Below are 27,246 nucleotides of genomic sequence, written 5' to 3'. Positions count from 1 at the left end.
AAGAGGTGAAGGAGAAGGAAGAGGGGTGAAGGAAAAGGACTAATGACATTTAGAAAAATGGACAGATTTCAGAAAAGTTGCCCAGAACCTCAGGTCAGGTGAGACTTATCAGATGAGATGAGAAGGAAAGACTGATTATTGAGTACTGCACCAGACGAGATTTGAAAACCTCAGGTATTGTTTAACAAAAACTCTACCTCATCATCATATTAGGCTATCTTAAAGACAGGTATAAAGCATGTAGCCAATGTCACAGGCAACAATCAAGGCCTCGCAATCTGCATGTGGCCTTGTGAGATGTGGTGCATGGTAACAAGATGAATTGGGAGCATCACAAAGTCAGTAACATATGAGTGATGGGTGTTGCCATCTGTATTTTTTGTGATAGTGAAGGCATCATATAATATCTTTAGAAAGATGGCATATGTAAAACAAACATTGGAATATGTTTACCAAGTTGAGAAGTGCCTGACTTAGGACCTAGAGCACTCATCTCTTCGTTAATTCCCGTGATGTAGGAGCTGAGGTGTCGATTGTTTCCAAAGTGTTAAGAAACTAGGAAATTTAACCACACCCTCACAGTACATTTATACACTTAAATGTCTGACGGGTAGCAGAAATGTTTTCTAAAGTGGATTAGGAGCTTTCTCATTGACGGAACCTCGTATACTGTAGAGGAAATCTTGAGTAGAAATAATTAGTCATTTAAAGAAAAATACTTGTAAATGACCAGCATGCAACCATATAAATATTATTTTTTATTTAGTTAAAATGTTTTATGTTTAAATGTTCTGGCAGAACGTAAATGCTTTTGGATTTAAGGAGACCACTCACTGAAAAGAAGAAGTATTGAGTTACTGGTTGACAAACACAAATGAAAGAAAACTTCCTAGGTTTGGGAGTAAATGTTTTTTGAGCTAGAGTAAAACACACACACACACACACACACACACACACACACACACCTATGCCCCTACCTTCTGCTGACTGGGCAAGCAGTGCCCTGCTGTGTTTCAGCAGGTGGACTGTTTGTAGTGGGGATGGTGTTGGATGGGTTGAGTAGGAGACAGAGGTGGGAGTCGGGGGAGATAGAGAGTAGATGTCTAACAGCTCAGGGGGAGGTAGTCAGTTTGCTGGCTAGAAGTGCAGGAAGGAGGGGTGGCAGGTAGACGGGGTAGATATGTGATGCACAGGTGTCTGACCTGGTGGGGAGTGGTGTGCACTGAAGGTGATGTTGGGAGGTGAACTGGGATTGGGAAGAGGTGATAGGCTGGAGAAAGAAGAAACTTTTGGATGAAGGGTGTGGGCACTGTGAGTTAAAATAGACTGAGCCCAGGAAGATACAGGAGACAGGATAATTCCTATCTGCCTAGTTTAGAGAAGCTGGTGGTGGAAGGAAGGATCCAGTGGCTTGGATTGTAAAGCATTCATTGAAATTGAACATGTTGTGCTCAGCTACATGCTGTGACACTGGGTGGTCAGCTTTATTTTTGGCAACAGTTTGTTGGCAACCATTCATCTTTGTGGACAGCCAATGGTAGCCATAATGACATAAAAGCTGTGCAGTGTTTGCAGCAGAGTTGGTGTCCCTGTGTCTGATGGGGTTAGGTAAATCTGTGTCAGAATTTGAGTAGGAGGTGGTGGGTGGGTGGATTTGACAGGTTTTGCACCTTTTTTTCTACCTCCAGTATGTGATCTCTATGGCAAGGGTTGGGAGTAGGAGTAGCATAGAGGTGGACTAGGATATTGGTTAGGTAGGGATCATGATGGAACACCACTTTAGGAGAGGCAAGAAGAATCTTGGATTTGATGTCCCTCATGCCAAAGCATGAGAGATGATTAAAGTGCTGATGAAGGATATGGTTCAGCTGTTCCAGTCCAGGGTCCAGCTTCACCTCCCCTTATTCAGTGTGTGGTGCTGTTCTCTGGCCCTGACAACTGTGCATCATGTTCTAGTCACCCTACCTGCCACCCCCCTCCTCACACCAATTCCCTTCCCTGCCACCCACCTCTCCCTCCCTGTACCCATCCCACCTGACACTACTTCTGCCACAACTATTCCACCTACCGAAATGCAGCATGGCATTATTCAGCCAGCTTTCTCTATGTATGGGTGCAGGTGTGTGTGTGTGTCTGTATTTTCGGTATTTTACTCTAGCTCATAGTAGGAGTACTCCTAAAACTAACAATTTTTCTTTCTTTTGTGCCCATATGTTGATGACTCAACATATATGCTTTTTGGTGAGTGGTCTCCTTTAATAAAAATGGGACTTAACATCTGAGGTCATCAGTCCAATCGAACTTAGAACTACTTAAACCTAACTAACCTAAGGACATCACACACATCAGTGCCCGAGGCAGGATTCGAACCTGCAACCGTAGCAGTCGCGTGATTCCACACTGAAGCGCCTAGAACTGCTCAGTCACCACGGCTGGCTGTCTCCTTTAATCCAAAAGTGTTTTTTTTAAAACTCGTTTCACATCATAACATTTATCATGAAATTGATCTATGGGACAAGTAACTATCTAACTAACTAACAGCTGTTCCTGCCTTTGCCAGCTGGGGTGGCCGAGTGGTTCTAGGCACTACAGTCTGGAACTGCGCGACCGCTACAGTCGCAGGTTCGAATCCTGCCTCGGGCATGGATGCGTGTGATATCCTTAGGTTAGTTAGGTGTAAGTAGTTCTAAGTTCTACGGAACTGATGACCTCAGAAGTTAAGTCCCATGGTGCTCAGAGCCATTTGAACCATTTTGTTCCTGCCTTTGATAAATCTTGGCACCTATGCCAAGTCCTGGTTCATCAATGACTGTCTCAAACTCTGTTTTCTTTTTTTTTTCTTCTCTCTCTCTTTTTTAAGAATTCCACCAATCTTCACAGGATTTGGTCTTATACCTTTATTGTTTATAAAGTATTCTAGGAGTTTCAGTTCATCCCTAGCAAATCTGGCTTTTTTCCAACACAGTCTGTTTCGTGTCTGCTTGCTGCCTCTATGTTTGATACGTGGTAAGAAATCCATTCACACACAAAATAAAAGCTATTGTTTCATGTCTAATACTTAACCAAGAGCTCTAATGAATTCTGACATTAACATTCTCAACCCAAAAGGCAAAACACAAAACTCATCACATTATTCTTCAAATAAGAAGTAATGTTCTCGAATTCGGACGATAGTGCAATTTTTCAGTACACCACAGTGAGTTTCATGGTGCTGAAGTATTCCACTCTGAAAATTTTAGGCAAAATTTCTTCAGTGTACTAGGGCAAATGTGCTTGAATGTTTAAGCAGATTCACTGTTCTAGCATGTAATACTACACACATTTCTCCATTGGCTTTTCAGCAGGTACTGTGAGGCCATTGTAAGTGCAATTTGAAAGTTTTTGGCATTGGTCTCTGCAATGAAACTTATGGGCATTGGGTAAGCATGTCTGTAAAGCTGCTTAGTGTCCTCTGTTATTTTTAATCAACATATGTAATCATTGACTAGTCTCAGTTTCTAAGAAACAAATAATTTACATCTACAGTCCAATTGCTTTTTCTGTTGAGTGAATAATCTGTCTGAATTAAAGCAAATCTCTTGGTCTTCAAGTCTTCGTCACCACATGAATAGTGCCACACACAAATGGTACTATAATTCTTTGCTAGTGCAACTTTTACAATTGCAATTTCTAAATGCACAGAAATGCATTTATTACTCATAAGAGCAGATATGAGTTATGTTGTTATATAAGAGCACTAGACACAGAAAGAGAGAGAGAGAGAGAGAGAGAGAGAGAGAGAGAGAGAGAGAGAGAGAGAGAGAGAGAGAGAATTCAAAGATATAGATTTATGTCAAAGTAACACATACCAAAATCAGTTGCTAGATCAGTTGTTCAGTTGTTGCCATGCAAGAGACCCCCCCCCCCCCCCCCCCCCCCCCCCCGCCTCCCACCATAAAGTGCAAGCATCTGGAAAATAAGGGAACTGAAACTTTGTTCACTGATTGATTCTTGGATGGACTGCTGACCATGGTGTCGATTGAGCTGTAGATGGTGCTGATGTTATGGCCACAGGTTGATGAATGGGGGAGGGTAACAGCAGATAAGATAGTGATGAGAACAACTGAATAAAAAAATCGATTCAGTAAGTAGTTGGAAAACAATCAACTCATTTGGTTGTAGCTTTACATATTGGTTGAATTATTCATTCTTTCATTTGAGTGAAACCAGTCTATGAGAGCAACTGAATGGAAACAATCGAATCACTCGGTTGTAGTTTTACATGTTTTTTATTCAGTCATTTCTTTTGCATGAAACCAGTCTCACAGAGCAACCAAATGAAAATTGATACAGTCCAGTGGCATTTTGTCCTTCCTTCCTTTTCAAGTGAAAGCAGTCTTTAGCTTGTATTCATTCATTCAATTGAAAGCACTGTTTAGTGGCTTAGCTGACAGATTTATCCAGTTATTCTTCTGAGTGAAAACAGTTTGTAGTACTTTCATTACATGAAGTGAAACAGTGGTATACTATACCAACTAGGGTGCACGTACCCTCAGGTGTATGCCGAGACAAGCAATAAACATGTTCCTTTCGTTATCTATGGAAAGACTAGTTCTTCTTTTCACCATTTATAACCGATAAATAGATTGCTGCACATTAAACTGTTCTAGGCACAAATAACAAATAACTAATATAGCTTCATTGGGAGTACAATACTGAGCAAGCAGTAAGTGTCTTGCATTGAGCAAAACCAATCAAACCCAGTCACTGAGTGAAAACATTCATGTAATTGACAGGCCACAAAGACTAATTTCTTTCAGTTGTTTCATTTGACTGAAAAAACTGACTGAACAGAAAAAAATCAATTGTCCCATCACTAAGATAGATCTATGGTGTTTGTGTGGTGTCACTTAAGGATGAAGATAGGAGCCATGCTGGCTTCACTCACTCGATGGAGACCTTCATGGTTTTGCCATTTCATGAGACCACATTGATGTTTACTCATTGTAGCACTGAAAGAGTCCCAGTGTTTGTTGGTTGGAGAGGTGAACTGATCTGATCTTTGCAAAGTATGATGTGAGTTCCATCATTTGAACCTCTTTGTATGAAAACAGATTATTTGCCATGGTGGGAAGCTGGCAGTCATTGGAATTTGCCTATGTGACTGACAGCTGTTGCACCAACTGTGGCAGTTCTGTTGGGGATGGCAGTGATGCAGGTGTGAGACAACTGGCCAGAATATGCCCCATGTCTGGCTTGTAGACTCTGACAAGTTTTCTGTGTCCTGTTGTGAAGAGCTTCTGAGTTGATACTTGATCACTGTAGCTCAGACCAGTAGTCCTAAGTGGCAAACAATCCATTGATGCATGCAGCATTCCATGGTTGAATTTTTCTTCTTTCCCCTCTTTTTCATATTGTTTGCTATAGATTTCATGGCACAGAATTAGCCTTTAAATATGAAAAGTCATCTGTATTGTGTTCTGGAGATTCAGATTTAATCTCAAAGAGCTGACAATGTTATCCACATGCTTGCTCTCAACTCATGGTTTGCTGATGGGTGTCATGGGCATAGGTTTTGTCTGTCTTCTGTACCACATTGTGTTTTGAGCATCCCAGTATACCATGTATTGCGTTGCAATCACCTGTGTGTCAGTATTCTTGCTTTCCTTAAATCTGCTTTTAGGGTGTAAAAATTGAAGAAACAAACTTAAAATAGGTCCAGTGACATTGGTAACCATAAGTTTCTAAGTGAAGGGTGAGGTGAGACCTAGGTCGATAATCAATTGGAAACATGCTGACTTACGAGCCAAAGTCAGCCAGAAGGATCATATCTATCTGATAGGTCCAACTTTTGTGATGCAGTAGGGTGTTTTGGTACATCACATACTGTTGCTGTGGACATAACAACTGTTATGGTGTCACTTATTTATAGCTGTGTGATGATGTTTCATCTGTTGAATATCATGCCTTGGTAGCTGATGGTGGGCTTCGTTCGACTTGCAATTGTTGTTTTGGTAGGCACATGGCAATGTGCATTTTGGTGCTTGTCAAGCAAAACGTGTGATACAAGCAAAAATTAATAACATTTCCTCCACCTTGCTTGAAATGTTGTGAATGAGGTATAGCAGCATTTTGGGAATCTAAAAGTTTACTAGATCAGTTCCACTGCTGCCACACCTGAAACGGCCTGGCACCTGTGGAGTGTAAACTCCAGAGCTCTTTAGAAGTTCTCAGCAAGTTTTGGCATGATGACAGCCCAGCATGGTGTTTTTTCTGCAGCCGGGTTCAGTGTCCAGTGGGTGGAGTTGGCAGGCGCATCATTTATTGCTGACATCATGTCAGGTGTTGCTGTTGTCTCCGGTGTTGCATGCACTCTGTCAACCATTTTGAGCAACTTGTATAATGGCTGATGATCTTACCTGGCCAGTGCTACAAGACAGGGTGGAAGCAGTGAAGCAGGTCAGCAGAAAGTTTTTCATGTTGGAAATGAAAACAGAAAACTTTCTTTCTGTTAAAGGCATGAATGATATAGCAAAGGATAAAGTTGCGAAAGACACAGAGGAAAACAAAGTACAATAGAAGAATACCAGGTGGATCTAGACCAGCAAAGAAAATCCTTTTGACAATGCAGTTCAAGCATTCACTAAACCATGATCTGGAGTTAATAGAAGTGGATTTTAGGAGGCCCAAGATTGATCCCCCATCAGTCCCTCTTTTGCAGACTTTGCATCAAGATGAGTTTGAAATAAAGTTTGAGAAAAGAAAAAGCATTTAGGAGATGATGAACTACATCATGCTACTACATCATGAGCTCTGTAACAATATGTCACATTTCTAGACAGCAGTTATCGTGGGTGGAAGAAGAGGGAGGGAGACAGAAGAGAACGTGATGAAAAAATCAATGAGGAAAACTGAAAAAGGCACTAGACAATGGTACAGCACCACAAGAGTTGCCCAGAAAGAACATTCAAGAGATGTCACAGAAGGAAATGATTATGATTCTTTTAACATTGTCAGTGAGGGGATTATAGAAAGTGACTGTGAATAATCTCTTGTATGTGTTGAAACCACACCATTATATTTTATTTATGGTATTTTTTTGTATTTAGTGATTGTTTTTCAGTTTGTTATATTAGTTTAGCTTTAATTATTCACATTTCCTTGTTTTTTTTAATCACATGTACTATGTATATATCTGTGTCATACTAAAAAATCCTGAAAATATAACACTGTAAATAAAATGTTGTTGCACTTGTAACTGTTTTACTCCAAAAACTTTTAAGACACAAGGAGTATAAGTATTTTCAATATATTGTAAAAAGTAATGCAGGGGCAGTACAATCTCTAACCATACATAGGGTTATACATGAACTAACTGATGACTAGAAAAAAAAAGTGTTGATTCAGTAGTAACTTACATAATTTATAAATAGCCCCTCAATTATAAATTGTATTTTGGTAGAGGACAGTTGAAATAATCAACCATTCCTCTTTATTTAGACTTTCCACACTTTTCCTAAATCACTTGAACTGAATGCCAAGATGGTTCCTTCAATAAGGACAGGTCATTCCCATTGACCATGACACCACTGAAATATTAAACTCTAACCTCTCATGTTTTGCAGGGTGTTTGTTCATAAAAGATCAGAAGTTGTATGTACAGTTGTGTACTTTAACATGCTGTCGGTCTGTGTATAGTCTTTGTTCTACTGCTCAGAGTACTTGTCTGAGTAAAGCAGTACTTTCTTAATCAGTAAAGAGAAACTTTGCATTTTTAAGTAAATTGTACTGTGTACATCACACTGTTATAACGTGTTGTAGTTCAGATGAACCACTAAAGTTGCAAAATAGCTGGCGTCCATATTCACTGAAATATTGCAAAAAATAGATGACTTCCTTATTCAATGAAATACCTTTATATACCATTTTAGGGTGTGTTCACATTGTAGCATCCCTGTCACAAGAGATAGTATCTTTAATTTTTTTGCATAAAATTTTCAACTCTCATCTTACAATGCTATGGTTCACATTATGTTAGAAGCCTTAGGTCTACTGAGAGCAGAGAGCTGAAAGATCAAAGGGTTTATCATAATGGACATTTACTGTGACAGATGTGGGTTAGTAGCGCAAGCAGGTTTTATGCTCCCACTCAAATCATTCTGCAGTTGTGGTTAACCACTGGAACCAGTATTGAGAACGACCCCAGAAAGTGGGATAGCAATGCATTATATGTATATACTTTCAATATGTCCAAAGAAAACCTTGAAATATAATGCTATTTTATAATGTTTACTTGAATGTCTCTTATGTAACTGGACATTAAAATTTGTTACTAACATTATTTAGTAATTTTTACATAATAAGCAAACGAGTAGATTTTAGAATATATAATGATATAAGTTCATTTAATTTTGCCAGAAGCAGCATAGAAACTCATATCTGATGTTCATGTATTCACTTTGATCAGAACAGAAAATAAAATTTGTCACTACTGAGAACATAGGCACTGAATATTATAAACTTGAATTTATCTTAAGTTTTGATTACATGAAGCAGATAAACTAATTTGTCATTTGGTAGAAAGTAAAATATATATACACAATTTTTGTAATGGTATCAGTGCTGCTGCGCTCTACTGCAGGATACTAGACAAGTTAGGTCATATATTGAGTGTTTCTGGCTGTATGCCACTTCAGTCTGCAGGAGTTGCCAAAAAAATTTCTGCTTGGTATGACATGGACAGAGTTTAACCATGTGCTGTAGTACCATGCTCTGTTTGTGGGCTGACAGAGATTCTTTCTGTAGTGATTAGGTTAAATTACTTTGTGATAAAGCAGATCTGCTGCATATGCCTTAAGTTACACCTGCTTTATATATAGTATTACACATAGACTAATCTCTTAGAGGTTTGGTGTATTTTGTTAGCTACATCAGTTTAACAGTTTTTGGCCAGTTTTAATATTATCTGGTCCCTGATGTCTATTTAGATGTTTAAGCCTTCCTGGTAACATATCCACAGAATAGGAGAAATGCAGCAAATGCAACAATGTTCTTGTAGTTAGTGTATGTCACCAATTTTTAGACAATCATGTTGGAAAATGAGTAAGACTGTACCCTTTCCTATTTATTAATTGTGCTTTTCGTGAGTGTCTATAAAATTCTTCACAGAGGTTCTGTTTATTGTACCATGTTTAGGCTTCCTTGTGATTTGATTTACAGATTAATTAATGGGACAGTGGTTGTTTATATGCTTGTGTGTGTGTGTGTGTGTTGCTGTTCATTCCGATATAACTTCATAGTCTCCAAGACAGTAATGGTTAGAAGGTTGAATGTTTTTTGCAGATTCCATCTTACAAAACAGTTCTTGAAATTTTCCAAGAAGAGTTTTTGGGACTTTTTGTCCCGCTCTTTGAGTCTCTCCCACTTGATATTTCTCAGCAGTCAAGTTGTATTCTCTCATTATGTAACTAGGCCTCTAGTCATTCATGATACCTGTATAAGCAGACATTGATCTTTTTTTTTTTTTTCTTTAATTAGTCTAACCTGATATGGATCCCTTATACCTGAGCAATATTTCACTGTGGACCATTTGGGTGTATTACAAACAATATTTTCCACAGACAAGCAACTGGTTTTCCAGTGCCCTAACAGTAAACTAAACATGTTTGCAGCAAATGCCTCTTAATGAGTATAGTGATATGTGATAAAAACTTGTTGGCTGCTATGTTGGAGAGTCAAACTTGTAATTAATATTTGCAGTTCTTATTTTTTTGAGTTGATGTTACTTTTTATATCCATACTTGCATACAGTGTGTTTGTTTCTTATTTCTAGTTCAACAGATCAACTTCCGGACCTGCTGTCACTCTAACTGTAACACTTATCAAACACCCTGAGCTACGCTTATCACTTGATTTTGTTCCTGTTTTTGTATTTGAATACTGGCCAACTGTAGAAAATTTGCGTGACTGGACACCAGAAATGAGAGTAGAGGTAAGTGCTTTACTACATTGTATCCTTTGAATGATGCATTTATTTTATTTTATATAATGATGCATACAATGACTGAAAATGTGCACAACCAAAATTAGAGGAGTAAAGAATAGTATAGTAAAAAAAATTACCAGTGAAAATGAAACTATTGTCTTTGGAGAATATCAACCAGACTATTTCTGATTATAAACTTGGTTAAAACTAATAAAGTGTCTTCTGCCAATACTTTGAAGACAAACTATGAATGGAAACACTGTTTCGTGTAAATATTAACATTTTTGTCGTAATTATTTCCTGAAACTATGAGGAAATCAAGAAACACATCTGAGGCATTGTATTATTGATAGGCACACAAAAAGAATTCAAAATGCTGCCAAGCTCTAAAGGGTTGAAGACTAGGAGGGTGAAGCAGCAGTGGAACACAGGCGAGCTCACACTGGCGCAAACCCAGGAAGGTTTGTTTGGTGCACAACAAAGTAGAGTTGTGACTTGGGAGTTGAAGATAGAATAGACAAGGATAGAGAGTTTGGAAAGGAGAATGAAATAATGGGTATGGTGATGGGAGAATGTGGGTGTGGCACAGGAGCTAGCAGAAACTGAGGCTAGTTAGATTGTGGGAGGGGGGTAAAGGATGTGTAGTGAGGATTATTCCCGTCAACATAATTTAGACAAGCTGGTATTGTGGGGGTGACGATCCAGACACCACAGATAATGGTGCATCAACTGAAGTTGAGTATATTGTGCTCAGCAGTGTTTTCTGCTTCTGCATGATGTATTACATGCACTGAATCACTAATTTTGGGAAAAAAAATTCATCATGAAAAATTTATCTGATAGCATGATGCTTTCACAAAATTGTGTCACATTTTCTATACCACAATCTCAGAAAAATATTTATTTTTGTTAAATCAGATGTGAATATTGTTGTGGCTCTGTCAAGAAAGCCAAATATTGTACAATGACTTTAGTCAATAAGGGTCTATTGTTGTGAGAAATGTGTTCTTAGTCAGAGTGAGTGTGTTGACAAATAAATATATAGACATGAAGGATAAAGATATAGAATGTTAATAACATTTGTTTTATTTAAAAAGCCTTAAGAGCTGTTACATAAAAAATACAGACACATTTCTTTTCAGCACACCCTTGCAGTTAGTCTTGCAATACATGTCCTAGTCAGCTAGATGTATTTCACATTTACAACCTTCAGCATTATCACTTTCATATCATGGAACATAGTTTTTTGTAGTTGTCAATGATAAGAATTCAACATTACAGAAAAAGAAGCCCTTGAGTCAACTAGCACCTGGACTGGACTTGTTGGCCATTGATTATGTTTGTTAACTGCAACAGGGAGAAGACATGCACTGTTGGTGCTGTACAGTTTAGCTATTTTGATTGATATAAACTCAAGCTGCAGTGTTTTTGTTCAGCATTCAGTGTGTATGGTTGAGGGCCTCTTCCAACATGTTGGAGCCTCCAGCTGCCATTGAGGGGACAGGGTGCAACCAACTGCAGATTGTGGCTCATGTTTGAACAAATGATGCCTGTTGTCTGGGCTCTGAACTCATACTTGGGTCATTGCAGCAACTGGCAGATAAGGTTGAGAAGACCAGCCATGCGCATGGAGTTTCAATGAAGATCACAGTTTGTGCCATTGTCCCCAGAACTGATTGTTGCCCCTTGTTTCTGAGTCGACTGGAAGAACTGAACCAGAGACAAGCTAGGCTGTGCCTTCGTGGACTTGTGCCATAGTGTTGAGAACTGTAGGGTCCCCCTAAATGGGTCAGGTGTGCACTACACATCAGTGGCTGCCACTCAGTTAGCTGACTGTGTGTCAGTTGCACACAAGAGTTTTTTTTAGATTGGGTGACTCTCCATCCAATCCAAACAATGATAGCTGTAGCAAACCCAGAAGTATCAGTGTAAGAACAAAAGAAATCCCTTCCACCAGTGAGAGTATTAAAATTGTAATGGTAAACTGCCACAGTATTCACAACGAAGTGCCAGAGTTTGAAGTGCTCATGGAAAGCAGCAAAGCTTACATAATATTAGGTACAGAAAGCTGGTTGAAACCTGAAGTTGATAGCAGTGAGACTTTTGGGGATAACTTCAGTATATATTAAAAGGATAGGCAAATGGGAAATGGCATTGACATATTTGTTGCAATAGGCAAGAAACTCAAATCTATTTAGGTGGGAATTGAAGCTCCACATGATGTGTTTGAGCAACCTCAGTGCCAGGGATAGGTGTAAAATGATGATAATCCTTCTCTCACCCACCAGTCTCATCTCCTAATGTAACTGAAAACCTTAGAGAAAACCTCAGTTCACTTGTACATATATCCCTAATCAAACTGTAATTGTTGGTGGATAGTTTAACCATCCAACAATTAACTGGAAAATTAAAATTTTGTTAGAGATGAGCATTAGAAGGCATCCTGTGAAACTTTACTAAATGCTTTCTCCAAAAACTACCTAGAACAGACAGTTAGGAGCCCCGTTCCTGTTGGAAATATGTTGGATCTAATGGCAACAAATAGACCTGACCTCTTTGAGGGTGCCACATCAAAACAGATATTAGTGAGGATGACGTGGTAGTGGCAACAATGATTACCAAAGTACAAAGCACAACTAAATTAAGCAGAAAGATGTATAGGTTCAATAAACTACATAAAAATCACTAGTGTCATATCTCAATGAGGAAATTGAAACTTTCAGCACAGGCCAGGAGCATGAAGAGAAGCTCTGGCTCAAGCTTAACAAAATAGTTGACCATGCTCTGGACAGGTATGTACCCAGCAGGGAACTGCCGTGGTATACAGTCACTGTATGGAAGCTTCTAAAGAAACAGAGATTACTGCATAGTACATGTAAAACAAAGTGTAGGCTATAGATAAAGCGATGCTGAATGAAACATGTTTGGCTGTCAAGAGAGCGGTACATTATGTCTTCAGTGACTACCATAGCGGAATATAGTCAAGTGATCTTTCATGTAACCCAAAGAAATTCTGTTCATATGTAAAAGTTGTTAGTTGCACCAGAGTTACTGTCCAGTCCCTAATAAATGAGACAGGAATTGAAATGGAGGGTAGCGAAGCAAAAGTTGAAATATTAACTCCATTTCCAAATGTTCCTTTACAAAAGAAAACCCATGATAATTGCACCAAATTAATCCTCACATCATTGAAAAGATGAGTGAAATAAGTATTTGTGTCACTGCTGTTGAAAAACAGCTGAAATCATTAAAACTGAACAAAGCTCCAGGGCCTGAGGGAATCCCTGTCAGATTCTATACTGAATTTGTGGCTGAGTTAGCCTTTTTTCTAACTATAATCTGTCATAAATCCTTTAAACAAAAAAACTGTGCCCAGTTCTTGAAACAAGGCACAGGTCACACACATCTACCAGAAGGATGGTAGAAGTGATCCACAAAACTACCATCGATTTGTTGTAGAATCTTAGAACATATTCTGAACTCAAACATTATGATGTATCTTGAAAAGAACAACTCCTCAGTGCCAGCCAGCATGGATTTCAAAAACATCGATTATGTAAAACCCAACTCACACTTTTCTCACATGACATGCTGAAAGCTTTTTATGAAGGCAATCAAGATGCTGTATTTATTGATTTTTCAAAAACAAAAAAACAAAAAAAAAACAACAAAGAAATTGACTCAGTACTGTGCCTACGCTTATTGTCAAAAGTATGACCATATGGGGTATGGATAGAAATTTGTGAATGGATTGAGAACTTTTTGGTAAGGAAGACACAGCATGTTATCTTGAAGGTAGATGCAAACTATCCTGAGAAACTCTGTTAACAAAATTTCAAAAACCAGCTTCAAATGATGACTCTAGGAATACACTAAAATGCCCTACATATCACTCACATAGAGATTATGAGGATAAGATTAGAATAATTACTGCATGCACAGAGACATTCAAACAGTCATGCTTCCCACAAGTGGAACATGAAGAAACCTTAATAGCTGGTAGAATTTGACATAGCCTCTGCCATGCACCTCATGTTGGTTTCCAGAGTATAGATGATATTTCCTGTCATCTTAGCAACTGTCATCCAGAGAGGATTTTCATTTGTGGCAATGTCACCTCCTCAGATGGTTGCCTTGTTTGGTTTTCTTGAATTTCATGGCTAAGGGAGCAGCTAGTGCCTTTGTATGTTGACAGGGAATGGAGTATGTTGGGGAGTGACCTCATCCAGAGTATGACGATGAGCATAAATCTACAGTGTGACTATAATCATCTGTAGATGGGTGGTGTGAATAGGACTTTCTGATGGTTGCAGTGTAAAAGTAATTGAACACTCATCTTTTATCTTTGCAGTAGTGCACATTGTGTCCAGAGTGTCCACAGTGAAAACAGACTGTCGTGTAGTCCTCTGTCCTCCAAATCTCGATTTTTGTGCAGGGTGTTTTCTTGATGAAGGAGTTGGTTGTCCCCAAATTGGTCTGATGCAGGGTTGTTCTTTGACAGTGGTGGCATAAATCTGAGTTGGCTGAGTCCATTCTTCATGGTGTGTTCAACCATTGTTGGAGACTGGTGCTAGAGACCAATACACTTCTTCTTCAGCATTCTGTATTATCCCGACACATATCTGGTCAACATCCAAGGCTGCTATCTCTTGTGTGCTTGGCCCAACACATCTGGCTGCTGTACACTGGTGTATCTTATCTCTTGTTATGAGACGTATGAGAGAACCAAGCTCACAGCAGTTTTCACAATTTCCACAGGTACCACATTTAGCAGTTGGTCATACCTTTTCCATATGACTCTTTTATGATCTTTTTATGTGGGTTCTGCAACTCCTTTCATCAAGTGTGAGTTTTGTCAGCTTCTGTTGTGTAAGGATTCATTCTGTATTTATAAGTGTGTTTTTTGCCCATGGTATTGGATCCTTTTCTTCATTTGTTCTTCTGCTAAGTGGAATTGCTGCTAAATATTTTCTTCAATTTGGCTTGGAATTTGTCACAACCATTCAACTTCTTTTTATTTGTCACAACTCTTAAGCTTCTATTCATTGTTTTCAAACCATAACTGGCCTCTGCTCTCCAAGTAAAAGTACACATTAGCCAAACACAATATGTCATCCTACCTCTTGTATATTTTGACTCAGTTGACTCTTTTCAGCCATTTCATTGTTTCTTGACTGGCATTTCTGGAGAACACTGCTGGATGCCTGATGTACAGCTGACTTACTGCTGACTCGGAATCGACTGGTCAACTAAATAAATAAATCATGTGAATGATGTGGTGCTGGTAACGTGTTCCTGTACATATAGGTGAGGGCTTTTTTGTTGCCAAATGGAGACACAGTGATATAAATTTTTTGAAGTTCCCTGTGTCTCCACCAAATAATTTCACATTGTAACCACATTCAAGTCCAAATGCAAAGGCTGGGGTGTCAATGAGATACCACTTTTAAAACCAAACAATATAAGGAAAAGATAGATTACTACTTACTGTTAAGATGACACATTAAGTTGCAGACAGTTACAACAAAAATATTCTGGTCTAAGCTGCCAGAGGTGCTGGTCATGTGTGCATGAGGTGTTCTTGCTAGTGTGAATGAATTTGTATGTGTGTTTCCTTTTCTGGTGAAGGCTGAAAGCTAATGTGTTAGTCTGTTTTTATTGTTCCTGTCTGCAACTTAACATGTAATCTTTATAATCATCTCGTGGTGTTGCAGTCATCTTTATGTTAAATACAACACTTAACACTGAAAGCCTGTTTATTAAGAACCCTATACAGTTAGAACAGAACTAATCCCGGAAAAACATTGGGCCACTGTTTCATAAGTCCTAATAGGAGCAGGAGCAGATTACAGCAGCCAGAATACAGACCTTGTCAGTGTTGCTCTGTATCGCCGTATAGGTGGAACCTCACATTCTGGTCATGTTGTTACATCCTCTTTACTGTGATTTACATCGAAGGTAGCCCCTCTCATTGAAGCTTCATGATCGTTAAGTGGGTCTTCAGTTTCCTTGAAGTCCCATCACCAATTTCTGCCACTGGACTGTAGTAGAACATCGTACAGAGGATATGAATGACATCTGTATGTTTTTTCCATCTTGATGAAAGGATATTATCTTCAATCTCATATGTGATGACTGATAAGTTATGTTGAGGAACTTTGATAATTTTTCCAATAGCATTGTAGAGCTCTCCTTCCTTCACCTGTGTGCCAGTTATCTTGCTTCTTCAATCTTGGTCATGAGCTGTTTCACTTAGTCATACTGAATATAGACCAGTTGAAGTGGAAGCTTGTAGTGTTTTACTTTGGTGTGTCATATCTTAATGTCACAACAAACAATATTGTAACCGAATCCCTCTGTTTGACATCAGTGTAAATCAAGAGCATATCTGACAATGTCTCAGTAAAGCATTCTATGAGGCCATTGGTTCTGTGGATGGTAAGCAGTTGTCGTCCTGTCACAACATAAAATTATTTCTGATACCAGTCGCAAATGAAAACCTTTTCCATGATCAGAGATCATAAAAAGGTGCTCCATACTTCAGAGTGATGTCTCCTACAAGGAATTTTGTAATAGCTGGAGCTTCAGCAATCAGCACAGTTTTACTGATAGCACAGTAGCTGGGGTAGTCAGTGCAAACTATTATCTATTGATTCTCATTTGTTGGCTTTGGAAAACTCCCCAAGAGCTTGAGTACGATTCAGTGGAATGACACTTCTGCAGTACTTGAGGCACAGAGGTAATTGTGGCACATTCTTCCTTCATTGGCATCCCTTAGAGTGACTCACATAGTGTTCAATGGATCAATAGAGCCAGTGATACCTGCATAGTGGCTGCCAACTTGGATCATAACATGATGTTCTGTGTATTAATTGGGATCCCCTTTTCATCTCTTTCTCATTCCTCAAGGCTTTGATGGTTTTCAGCAATGCTGTATCACTCTTCTGCTCAGCAACAATGTAATATAATGCAGCAATGACTGAGATTTCATCCTCACTGCTGTTTTGTACTCCTGGAGCTTCAGTGCCCATCTTGCAAGTCAACCTGACAGATCCCTCAGCCTAGCAGCCAGTATGAAGAATGGTGATATGTGACAGTGGTGAATGGTTTGCCAAATAAATGTGGCCTGAACTTGTTGGTGGCCCAAACAACTCAAGGCACTCTTTCTCAATTGTAAAGTAGGTCTTCATGGAGTAGGTCTTCTTGGACTTGACTATCACATTTTAATGGCCTTCCTATCCCAAAACTGCTAGTATTGATTTGAATTTCTGTCTCAATATTCTTGTTAGACTATGCTAGAACTGGAGAAGATCCTCAAGGAAAAGGAATGATCTTTCTTGCACCGTGTTCCATAAAAATTTGGCACCTCCCAGCAGTAGTTCCTGCAAGGGACAGATATCTTTTTTGGATTGCTGGCAGTATGAGCACATTCTGAGAAAACTTCTTACATCACAAGTGCACTGAGGAGTCAGAAAATCTGCTCTTATTTTCTCTGTATTGGGATGGCCTCCATTGTCATTTACTAGGCGTCTCAAGATATTTATTACTTGGATAATGAAGATGATTTTGTTTTGGATTTAGGCAGAGATCTGTAGAATGAACAATTCAACACGATTTTTAGTTGGCTTAGAAGTCCTTTAGATGTCTTTTGTGAGCCTAAGTAACTTTTTGAAGTTGACGGAAGGTTCACAGTATAACTGTGCATCTTGATTGAACTGGCACCTGGAACTCTTTTCATTGATGATGGCAGATTAACAATATCATGGCAGATTAAAATGTCTTCATCGGCAAACAACCTCTTAGAGCAATCTTTGTTATATTGTGTGGTGGAATAGCTTTGTTAGTATGAAGTCTTCCACAATCTATGATTGCCTGTAATGCATACCATTTAAGAATAAGTTATAACTACATTATATTAAACTGATGAATTTGAGGAGCTTTGTTTCATCATTGATATTAGGGCACACTGAAAAGTAACGATTCTGAATTTTTTATGTGAAAACTTTTAAAGCTTTGGATATAACACAAGCATTACTAACATTCTACATATTTATTCTTCATGTCTATGTATTTTCTTTCCTCTGCCATAACAGGGCAGAGAATTGTGGTGTGTAACATAACTATGTCAGTGAGTGAGAAACAATGTGCTGTAATCAAGTTTCAAATTCAAAGAGTTGATCCTCACCTGGAACACCCTCTCATGCAGCATAACAATGATAGACCACACACAAGCACAGTGACACCTGCAACGATCCAAAGCCTTTGGTTTGTTGTCATTAATCATCCTCCATAAGCCCTGATGTGATCTCATCTGATTTTCATTTGTTTCCAAAACATGAAGAATACCTTTGAGGACTTCACTTTGTTAGTGATGAAGTACAGGTTAGATTAGATTAGATTAGATTAATACTTGTTCCATAGATCATGAATACGACACTTCGTAATGATGTGGAACGTGTCAGGTTAATAAAAGATGTCTGTACAAGAAATTACATTACACAAAATATTGCATGACACTAATGATTAATTTTTTTTTTTTTTTTTACTTTATATCTAAAAATTCAGCCAATGAGTAGAAGGAGTTGTCATCTAGAAATTCTTTTAATTTATTTTTAAATGTTAGTTGGCTATCTGTCAGGCTTTTGATGCTGTTTGGTAGGTGCCCAAAGACTTTTGTGGCAGCATAATTTACCCCTTTCTGTGCCAAAGTCAGATTTAACCCTGCATAGTGAAGATCATCCTTTCTCCTGGTGTTATAGGTATGCACACTGCTATTACTTTTGAATTGGGTTGCATTATTATCAACAAATTTCATAAGGGAATATATATACTGTGAGGTTACTGTGAGGATCCCTAGATCCTTAAATAGATGTCTGCAGGATGACCGTGGGTGGGCTCCAGCAATTATTCTGATTACACGTTTTTGTGCAATGAATACTTTTCTACTCAACGATGAATTACCCCAGAATATGATGCCATACGAAAGCAGTGAATGAAAGTAGGCATAGTAAGCTAATTTACTGAGATTCTTATCACCAAAATTTGCAATAACCCTAATAGCATACGTAGCTGAACTCAGACGTTTCAGCAGACCATCAATGTGTTGCTTCCAGTTTAACCTCTCATCAATGGACACACCTAAAAATTTTGAAAATTCTACCTTAGCTACAGACTTCTGTTCAAATTCTATATTTATTACTGGAGTTGTGCCATTTACTGTACGGAACTGTATATACTGTGTTTTATCAAAATTTAAAGAGAGTCCGTTTGCTGAGAACCACTTAATAATTTTGTGAAAAACATCATTTACAATTACATCACTTAGTTCTTGGTTCTTGGATGTTATTACTATACTTGTATCATCAGCAAAAAGAACTAACTTTGCATCTTCATCAATGTGGAATGGTTAGTCATTAATGTATATCAAGAACAGTAAAGGACCTAAGACCGAACCCTGTGGGACCCCGTGCTTGATAGCACCCCAGTTTGAGGAATCAGCTGTTTTAACATTACACGAACCACTTATTTCAACTTTCTGCATTCTTCCAGTTAAGTATGAATTAAACCATTTGTGCACTGCCCCACTCAAACCATAATGATTTAGCTTATCTAAAAGAATTCCATGATTTACACAATCAAAGGCCTTTGAGAGATCACAAAAAATACCAATGGGTGATGTCCGGTTATTCAGAGCATTTAATATTTGATCAGTGAAAGCATATATAGCATTTTCTGTTGAAAAGCCTTTCTGAAAACCAAACTGACATTTTGTTAGTACTTTATTTTTACAAATATGGGAGGCTACTCTTGAATACATTACTTTCTCAAAAATTTTTGATAGAGCTGTCAGAAGAGAGATTGGGCGGTAGTTGTTGACATCCGACATATCCCCCTTTTTATGCAATGGTTTTACAATGGCATATTTCAGTCTATCAGGGAAAACACCCTGCTCCAAACAGCTATTACATACGTGGCTGAGAATTCTACTTATCTGTGGGGAACAAGCTTTAAGTACTTTGCTGGAAATGCCATCAATTCCGTAAGAGCTTTTACTTTTCAGTGAGTTTATTATTTTACTGATTTCAGAGGGAGAGGTTGGTGGAATTACAGCTGTTTCAAACTGTGCAGGTATGGCCTCTTCTATTAATAGCCTTGCCTCTTCTAGTGAAGATCTAGAGGCGAGGTTGTGCCTCTGGCAACAAAATCAGATATTCTAGAGTGACCTTAATCAACAAACTGTTCTATTGTCGGGAGAAATGTGTTCATCACTGAGGTGACTACATGTTGAGAAATAAATATGTAAACATTAAGAATAATGATGTGGAATGTTAATAACATTTGTTTTTAGTTAGAGGGACTTAAGAATCGTCACATAAAAGTATTAAAGGCATTACTTTTCATGAAACCTTGTAATTATTCTTTCAATATATATTCCTGTCAGGTAGACGTATTTCACATTTACAGCCTTCCACACCATTGTTTTCATATTATGGAACATAGTCTTCTTGAGCTTGGGATGATAAGAACTCAACATCACAGAAAAAGAAGCCTTTGAGTCAGCTAGTATCTGTAGTGGTTGGCTATCAATAATGATCTTGATGAAATTTCCTGTCATCGTAGCAACTGTCATCCAGGGAGCATTTTCATTTGTGGCAGTGTCACTACCTTGGATGGTTGCCTTTCTTGGTTTTCCTGAATTCCATGGCTGAGTGAGCAGCTGGTGCCTCTGTATGGTGACAGGGAATGGAGTATGTTGGGGTGTGACCTCATTCAGGGTATGGTGATGAGCTTCAGTCCACAGTTCAACTATAATCATCTGCAGATGATTGATGTGAATAGGACTGCTGTGATGGTTGGCATCTTGTGGTGTAAAAGTCACTGAACACTCACTTTCTATCTCTGCAGTAGTGCACAATGTGTCCACAGTGAAAACAGACAGTTACATTATCCTCTGTCCTCCAGACGTCAGTTCTTCTGCCAGGGCATTTTACTTGATGAGGGAGTTGGTTTTACTCAAGTTGGTCTGATGCAGGGTTGTTCTTTGACAGTGGTGGTGTAAGTCCACGTTGGATAAATGTATTCTTCATAGTGTATTCGACTATTTGTGAAGATTGGTGCTGAAGTCCAATACACCTCTTCAGCATTCTGTCTTATCTTCAGACATCCAAGGCTGCTATCTGTTGTGTACTTGATCAATCATTTATGGTTGCTGTACACTGGTGTATCTCTTCTTATCTCTTTATCTCTTCTCTTGCTGTCGGGCATATGAGAGAAGCAAGCTAATGGTGATCTTTCACAATTGTCATACAGATTACATTTAGTAGTTGGTCATACCTTTTCCATTTGACTCTTTTCTATTGCATTTCTTTGATTTTCTAGCAGCATTTGATTAATTTCACTGTCATTGTGACATCCTTACCATAAGTACTTAGTATGTGCATTCATCAAGTGTGAGTTTTTTTAGCTTCTGGCATGTTAGACCAAAACATGTAGGTCCAAAACATTTTGTATTTACAAATATATCATATGCTCATGGTATTGTGTCTTATTCTTCACTTGTTCTTCTACTTTTCTTCAATCTGGCTCGGAATTTGTGCCAACTGTCAAGCTTATTTTCAGTGTTGTCAAACCACTACTGGCCTGTGCTGTCCAAGTAAAGGTACACATTAGCCAAATACCTCATGTCATCCCATCTGGTGTACATTGTGGCTCAGTCGAATCTGTTCAGCTATTTCCTTGATTAGAGAACACGTACGGATACCTGATGTACAGCTGACTTGCTGGTGGCTTGGAATCCATTTTTTTCTGAATCAACAGATCACGGGAATGATGTATTGCTTGTATTCTGGTTCCTGTCCATGTAGGTGATGGCTTTTATGTTTCCAAATGGAGCCACAGTGACATACTCAGCTTCTCCAACAAACAGTGTCAAATCATATACTCACTGAAGTCCACATTGAATAACTGGGTTGTCAATGAAATACAACACTTTGCACTGAAAGTGTGTTTATTAAGAACACCAATGTGCTGCTAGAACAGTTTTATTTTGGACTTAGAGTACAGTTATACAAACATCGATTATTCAAGGACACTATTATTATACAACCAAAGAATATTCCAGATATTCAAACACCACAAACATATTATAGTAGTAGTAGTAGTAGTAGTTTATTCATCCAGAGACAAAGTACATTGCATGGATTTCGTCAAATATACACTCCTGGAAATTGAAATAAGAACACCGTGAATTCATTGTCCCAGGAAGGGGAAACTTTATTGACACATTCCTGGGGTCAGATACATCACATGATCACACTGACAGAACCACAGGCACATAGACACAGGCAACAGAGCATGCACAATGTCGGCACTAGTACAGTGTATATCCACCTTTCGCAGCACACACACACACACACACACACACACACACACACACACACACACACACACACACACAAAGTAGAAGCTTGTTTTTTTTCTGGTAGTTCTGAACGCTATACTCTTTAAAGCAAACTTTTAAAAAGGTGTTGCTGTCATAAATTATGATTTTAAAAAAGTTAAATATTTTTATAAAAATCTCCAATAATTAACTCATAGCTTTTCTTGAAAAAGCTCTGTAATTTTCAAATTGCAGCCATAACAATAGTCTACGTTTTAGTTGAGTATGTTTTAAGACAGTATAAAAAATTTCATTCCTTTATCTTTAATAATTTTTAAGTTGTGTGTACGAGAACATATAAAAGTGAACTTACTGAAATGCAAGATAAATTTAAAAACTGTTTCTCTCTCTAACCTGCATAAGACTAAAACATCCCAGGTCCATATTCATCTTGTTTCTGGTGTTGCTCTTCCTCCCTTTTGTTTTTCAGACTTTATTTTCTTACCCGTGCTTGTTTGGTGGCTTCCAACACTGATTTCTTTGCTTTGAAGAGACTCCTTGGTCAGTGGCAACTAAAGCTCTTTGCATATTTAGTCCACTAGGCACTGCCATCAACTCCATAACCATATTCCTTGAGACTGAAAATCATTGAAGCATAGCAGAGGATCAATTACTCCTAACTTCAAAGTATTTAGTCCTACATACAGATTTTGGCATTCGTTCCTACATACATTGTTAAAACTTTCATTTGTGTTTTGAGTCCTACCATGTAAGCACTTCTCTAATAATCTTGTGTTCTTAAGATCTCTATGCATAGGTTTGATTACTTTCTGTATAGCAAATGGCACTGAATGCTTATGGTTGTAGGTCTTACCTTGAACAACAGTTCTCTGGTAACCACTCCATGATCCACTACCAGGTCATCAGAGTGTATGACACTTGTTGTCATCTGTGAATGTTTTATGAAAGAAAACAGCCCACATTTCGTTTTTCTTTCCATCAACTTTGTTTGTATTTTGCCTTATGGCTTGTCCACAATAATATTGTAACCTATCTATTTCTTCAACTCTAAGCCAACAACATCCATTAATACACTTACTATTAACCAATTTCTTTTTCACATGTATTAATCTTGTACCTAACCTTTTCTGAACATGTCCAACTTATTCCATTTTTCAATTTCTCTGTCACCATAAGGGCTGGATTCACAAACTTTTTGGTACCCCTTTGAGACTCCATCTCGCAGGTAAGACATATACATCACACTATATCTCTCCATTGATCTGTAAAATATCTTCACAACACCTTCACACTCCATCCCTCCACTATAAACACTAAAATTTGTCAAACATTTGTAACTCATAGCTCCATTATTGTAGCCATGACAGTACTTGGTGATACATTTCACATTAGTGACTTTACCATTGTCCAACAATGTAGCTGTCACTACACCATTTAGAGAACTTTGTCCAGTTCATTATCAAGATGCATCCAAGGCTGCAATTATGTCTATACTTTCCTGAACAGCATTTTTCATAATATCATTTGCTTCCTTTATGAAACTCTACAGAATAATTTCATTGAACCTGTCAAATCTTGTAGGCGAGGGTAGGTCCATAAGAGTACAGAACATTTGAGCATTTTTGTACCCTCTGCCTATACAATTGTAGTATAAGTAAATTTAATGTTTGTGTTATACATTCCCTGTTTGGTTGAAGCTGATTCAAGTGTTACATCATCACCTGATTCGGTATTAACAGAGCTAAGCTATTTGGTGAGCCGACTTCCATAGGATTTGCATTGTTTAGCACCAAACTTTTTAATTCCTGCCATAGAACTGAAGTAGAAGAAAACTTACATGAGCACAGTTACTTCACATTTAAACACAAATGTTAGTAGCAAAACAGTGGCAAATCAAAAACTAAACAACTTGTATAAACAAAACTGAAGCAACCACGATGTTTTGACAGGTTATCCAATGTTAGAGACTAAAAATTGGTAAAACTGAAACGAGTCAGAACAAAATTCTGTTTTTTTACAGAGCTTTCTGTACAACATGGGGACGTCGACATGTGTGTAGCCACTTAAATTTTTGGGCTTCCTTCACTCAAATTTCCTTCAAGTAAACTTTCTCTTGATCAGAAAACTAAACAGAATTTTTTAAGACAAAAATTTAGAAATCAGTTTTTTTTTTAACTTATTCATGTACTAGGCCCTAAAAGAAAAAAAACATTGATGCATTGCACCATTTCTGAGTTCATTAGCATTGAAGTCAGCCAGTGGGCTTGTAAATTCAAGTGAGCCACCAGAGACTATGCTGCCAAACATGTTTTTCATTTTGTTTCATAAAACTGAAAAAGATAGTGATACAGAAATTGGATATGAGATGGTAATGAGTATCCAACCCAAGCCAAACACTCAGCTATGAGAACACCTGACAATAATTGTATCTGTCGAGCTGCTCGAATTTGCACACCTGACAACCTGAGCAGCTGCTTCAATGCTAATTAACTCAGCACAACATATTGAATTTTTTTTCTAAACAGTTGTTTCGCAGCACAACCTCCCCTTCAACACCCTTACAGACTTTCCAGATCATTCCTGACCGCCCTGTATGTGTTCCACATCTTCTCCTAAAACAGCAGATGGAGTTCAACCAACCTTGCTACATATACCACTTATTGTCTGAAACAAAGTATTGTGGGGTGGAAACAGCCTCCCATTGGGGTTTGAGTGGTCTCAAAATGGGTCGATATATGAGGTGGATTAGGAGGTGGATGGAGAGAGAGAGGGGGGGGGGGGAGGGGGGAGAAGATGGATAGAGAGAGGATGGTAGATGATACGGACAGAGAGAGGTGAGGAGCAAATGGGTAGTGTTGTATCGGCCGCCGCACAGCAGCCGTCAAGTCGGCGCGTCGTGCTACGACACGCGCGGCAATAGGCAAGTACCGCCGGCGCCGCACACGGTGTCAACAACTGGCGCAAGTGAATGCGTCGTCGCGGGGTTAACGGCAGTGTACACACCACTATTGATACGGATTACCCTGGCAGCACTGCCCTTGCCACCAGAGTGGGGCACCATCTACCGACACACTGATTGGCCGGACGTGCAGATTTAAGCGAGCTCCCTGAGCTCGTTTCACCAGCTTGATCTTTGCCGATGACTGTGTTACTACCCGGCTGCTGGATTCGTGACGACTGAACCGTACTGTGGCCTCCCTGGCTGGAAACTTGCGACGCGACGGTATCGACTGGTTGGCAGTGGTTTGCACTTGTATTCTCTTCTAGTGACTCTGATTTCTCCTTGGCGCTACAGCCAGTGAAGTGTTGTGTAGTCAATCTTAAGTTTATCTTGAGTGACAGAAGGTCAAATAAATTTCGTTATCACGGAATATTTGTTGTGTTATAGTGCGGGCAGCACTAAAAGAACTGAGTCGAAACAAGGCCCCTGGAGTAGACAACATTCCTTAAGAACTAGTGACGGCCTTGGGAGAGCCAGTCCTGACAAAACTCTACCATCTGGTGAGCAAGATGTATGAGACAGGCGAAATACCCTCAGACTTCAAGAAGAATATAATAATTCCAATCCCAAAGGAAGTAGGTGCTGACAGATGTGAAAATTACCGAACTATCAGTTTAATAAGTCACGGCTGCAAAATACTAACACAAATTCTTTACAGACGAATGGAAAAACTGGTAGAAGCCGACCTCGGAAAAGATCAGTTTGGATTCTGTAGAAATGTTGGAACACGTGAGGGAATACTGACCCTACGACTTATCTCAGAAGCTAGATTAAGGAAAGGAAAACCTACATTTCTAGCATTCGTAGACTTAGAGAAAGCTTTCGACAATGTTGACTGGAATACTCTCTTTCAAATTCTAAAGGTGGCAGGGGTAAAATACAGGGAGCGTAAGGCTATTTACAATTTGTACAGAAACCAGATGGCAGTTATAAGACTTAAAGAGGGACATGAAAGGGAAGCAGTGGTTGGGAAGGGAGTGAGACAGGGTTGTAGTCTCTCCCCGATGTTATTCAATCTGTATATTGAGCAAGCAGTGAAGGAAACAAAACAAAAATTCGGTGTAGGTATTAAAATCCATGGAGAAGAAATAAAAACTTTGAGGTTCGCCGATGACATTGTAATTCTGTCAGAGATAGCAAAGGACTTGGAAGGGCAGTTGAACGGAATGGATAGTGTCTTGAAGGCAGGATATAAGATGAACATCAACAAAAGCAAAACTAGGATAATGGAATGTAGTCGAATTAAGTCGGGCAATGTTGAGGGAATTAGATTAGGAAATGAGACACTTAAAGTAGTAAAGGAGTTTTGGTTTTTGGGGAGCAGAATAACTGATTATGGTCGAAGTAGAGAGGATATAAAATGTAGATTGGCAATGGCAAGGAAAGCGTTTCTGAAGAAGAGAAATTTGTTAACATCGAGTATAGATTTAAGTGTTGGGAAGTCGTTTCTGAAAGTATTTGTATGGAGTGTAGCCATGTATGGAAGTGAAACATGGATGATAAATATTTTGGACAAGAAGAGAATAGAAGCTTTCGAAATGTGGTGCTATAGAAGAATGCTGAAGATTAGATGGGTAGAGCACATAACTAATGAGGAAATATTGAGTAGGATTGGGGAGAAGAGAAGTTTGTGGCACACCTTGACCAGAAGAAGGAATCGGTTGGTAGGACATGTTCTGAGGCATCAAGGGATCACCAATTTAGTATTGGAGGGCAGCGTGGAGGGTAAAAATCGTAGAGGGAGACCAAGAGATGAATACACTAAGCAGATTCAGAAGGATGTAGGATGCAGTACTTACTGGGAGATGAAGAAGCTTGCACAGGATAGAGTAGCATGGAGAGCTGCATCAAACCAGTCTCAGGACTGAAGACCACAACAAC

At 38.8% G+C, this 27,246-nt stretch overlaps 1 protein-coding gene across 4 annotated transcripts in view; it reads left to right on the top strand.

Annotated features, from left to right (window-relative positions):
• LOC126353880 (cyclic GMP-AMP synthase-like receptor) overlaps positions 1–27,246 on the top strand; it is a 275,603-nt gene that overhangs the window by 132,042 nt on the left and 116,315 nt on the right. For all 4 annotated transcript variants that reach the window (XM_050003085.1, XM_050003083.1, XM_050003084.1 and 1 more), the window contains exon 6: positions 9,812–9,970. In XM_050003085.1, the coding sequence (XP_049859042.1) occupies positions 9,812–9,970 (159 nt within the window). The remainder of the gene's footprint in view (positions 1–9,811; positions 9,971–27,246) is intronic.

Source organism: Schistocerca gregaria, chromosome 3 (genome assembly GCF_023897955.1).
Source record: "Schistocerca gregaria isolate iqSchGreg1 chromosome 3, iqSchGreg1.2, whole genome shotgun sequence".
Lineage (NCBI taxonomy): Eukaryota > Metazoa > Arthropoda > Insecta > Orthoptera > Acrididae > Schistocerca > Schistocerca gregaria.
This window is presented reverse-complemented; position numbering and strand designations above follow the sequence as displayed.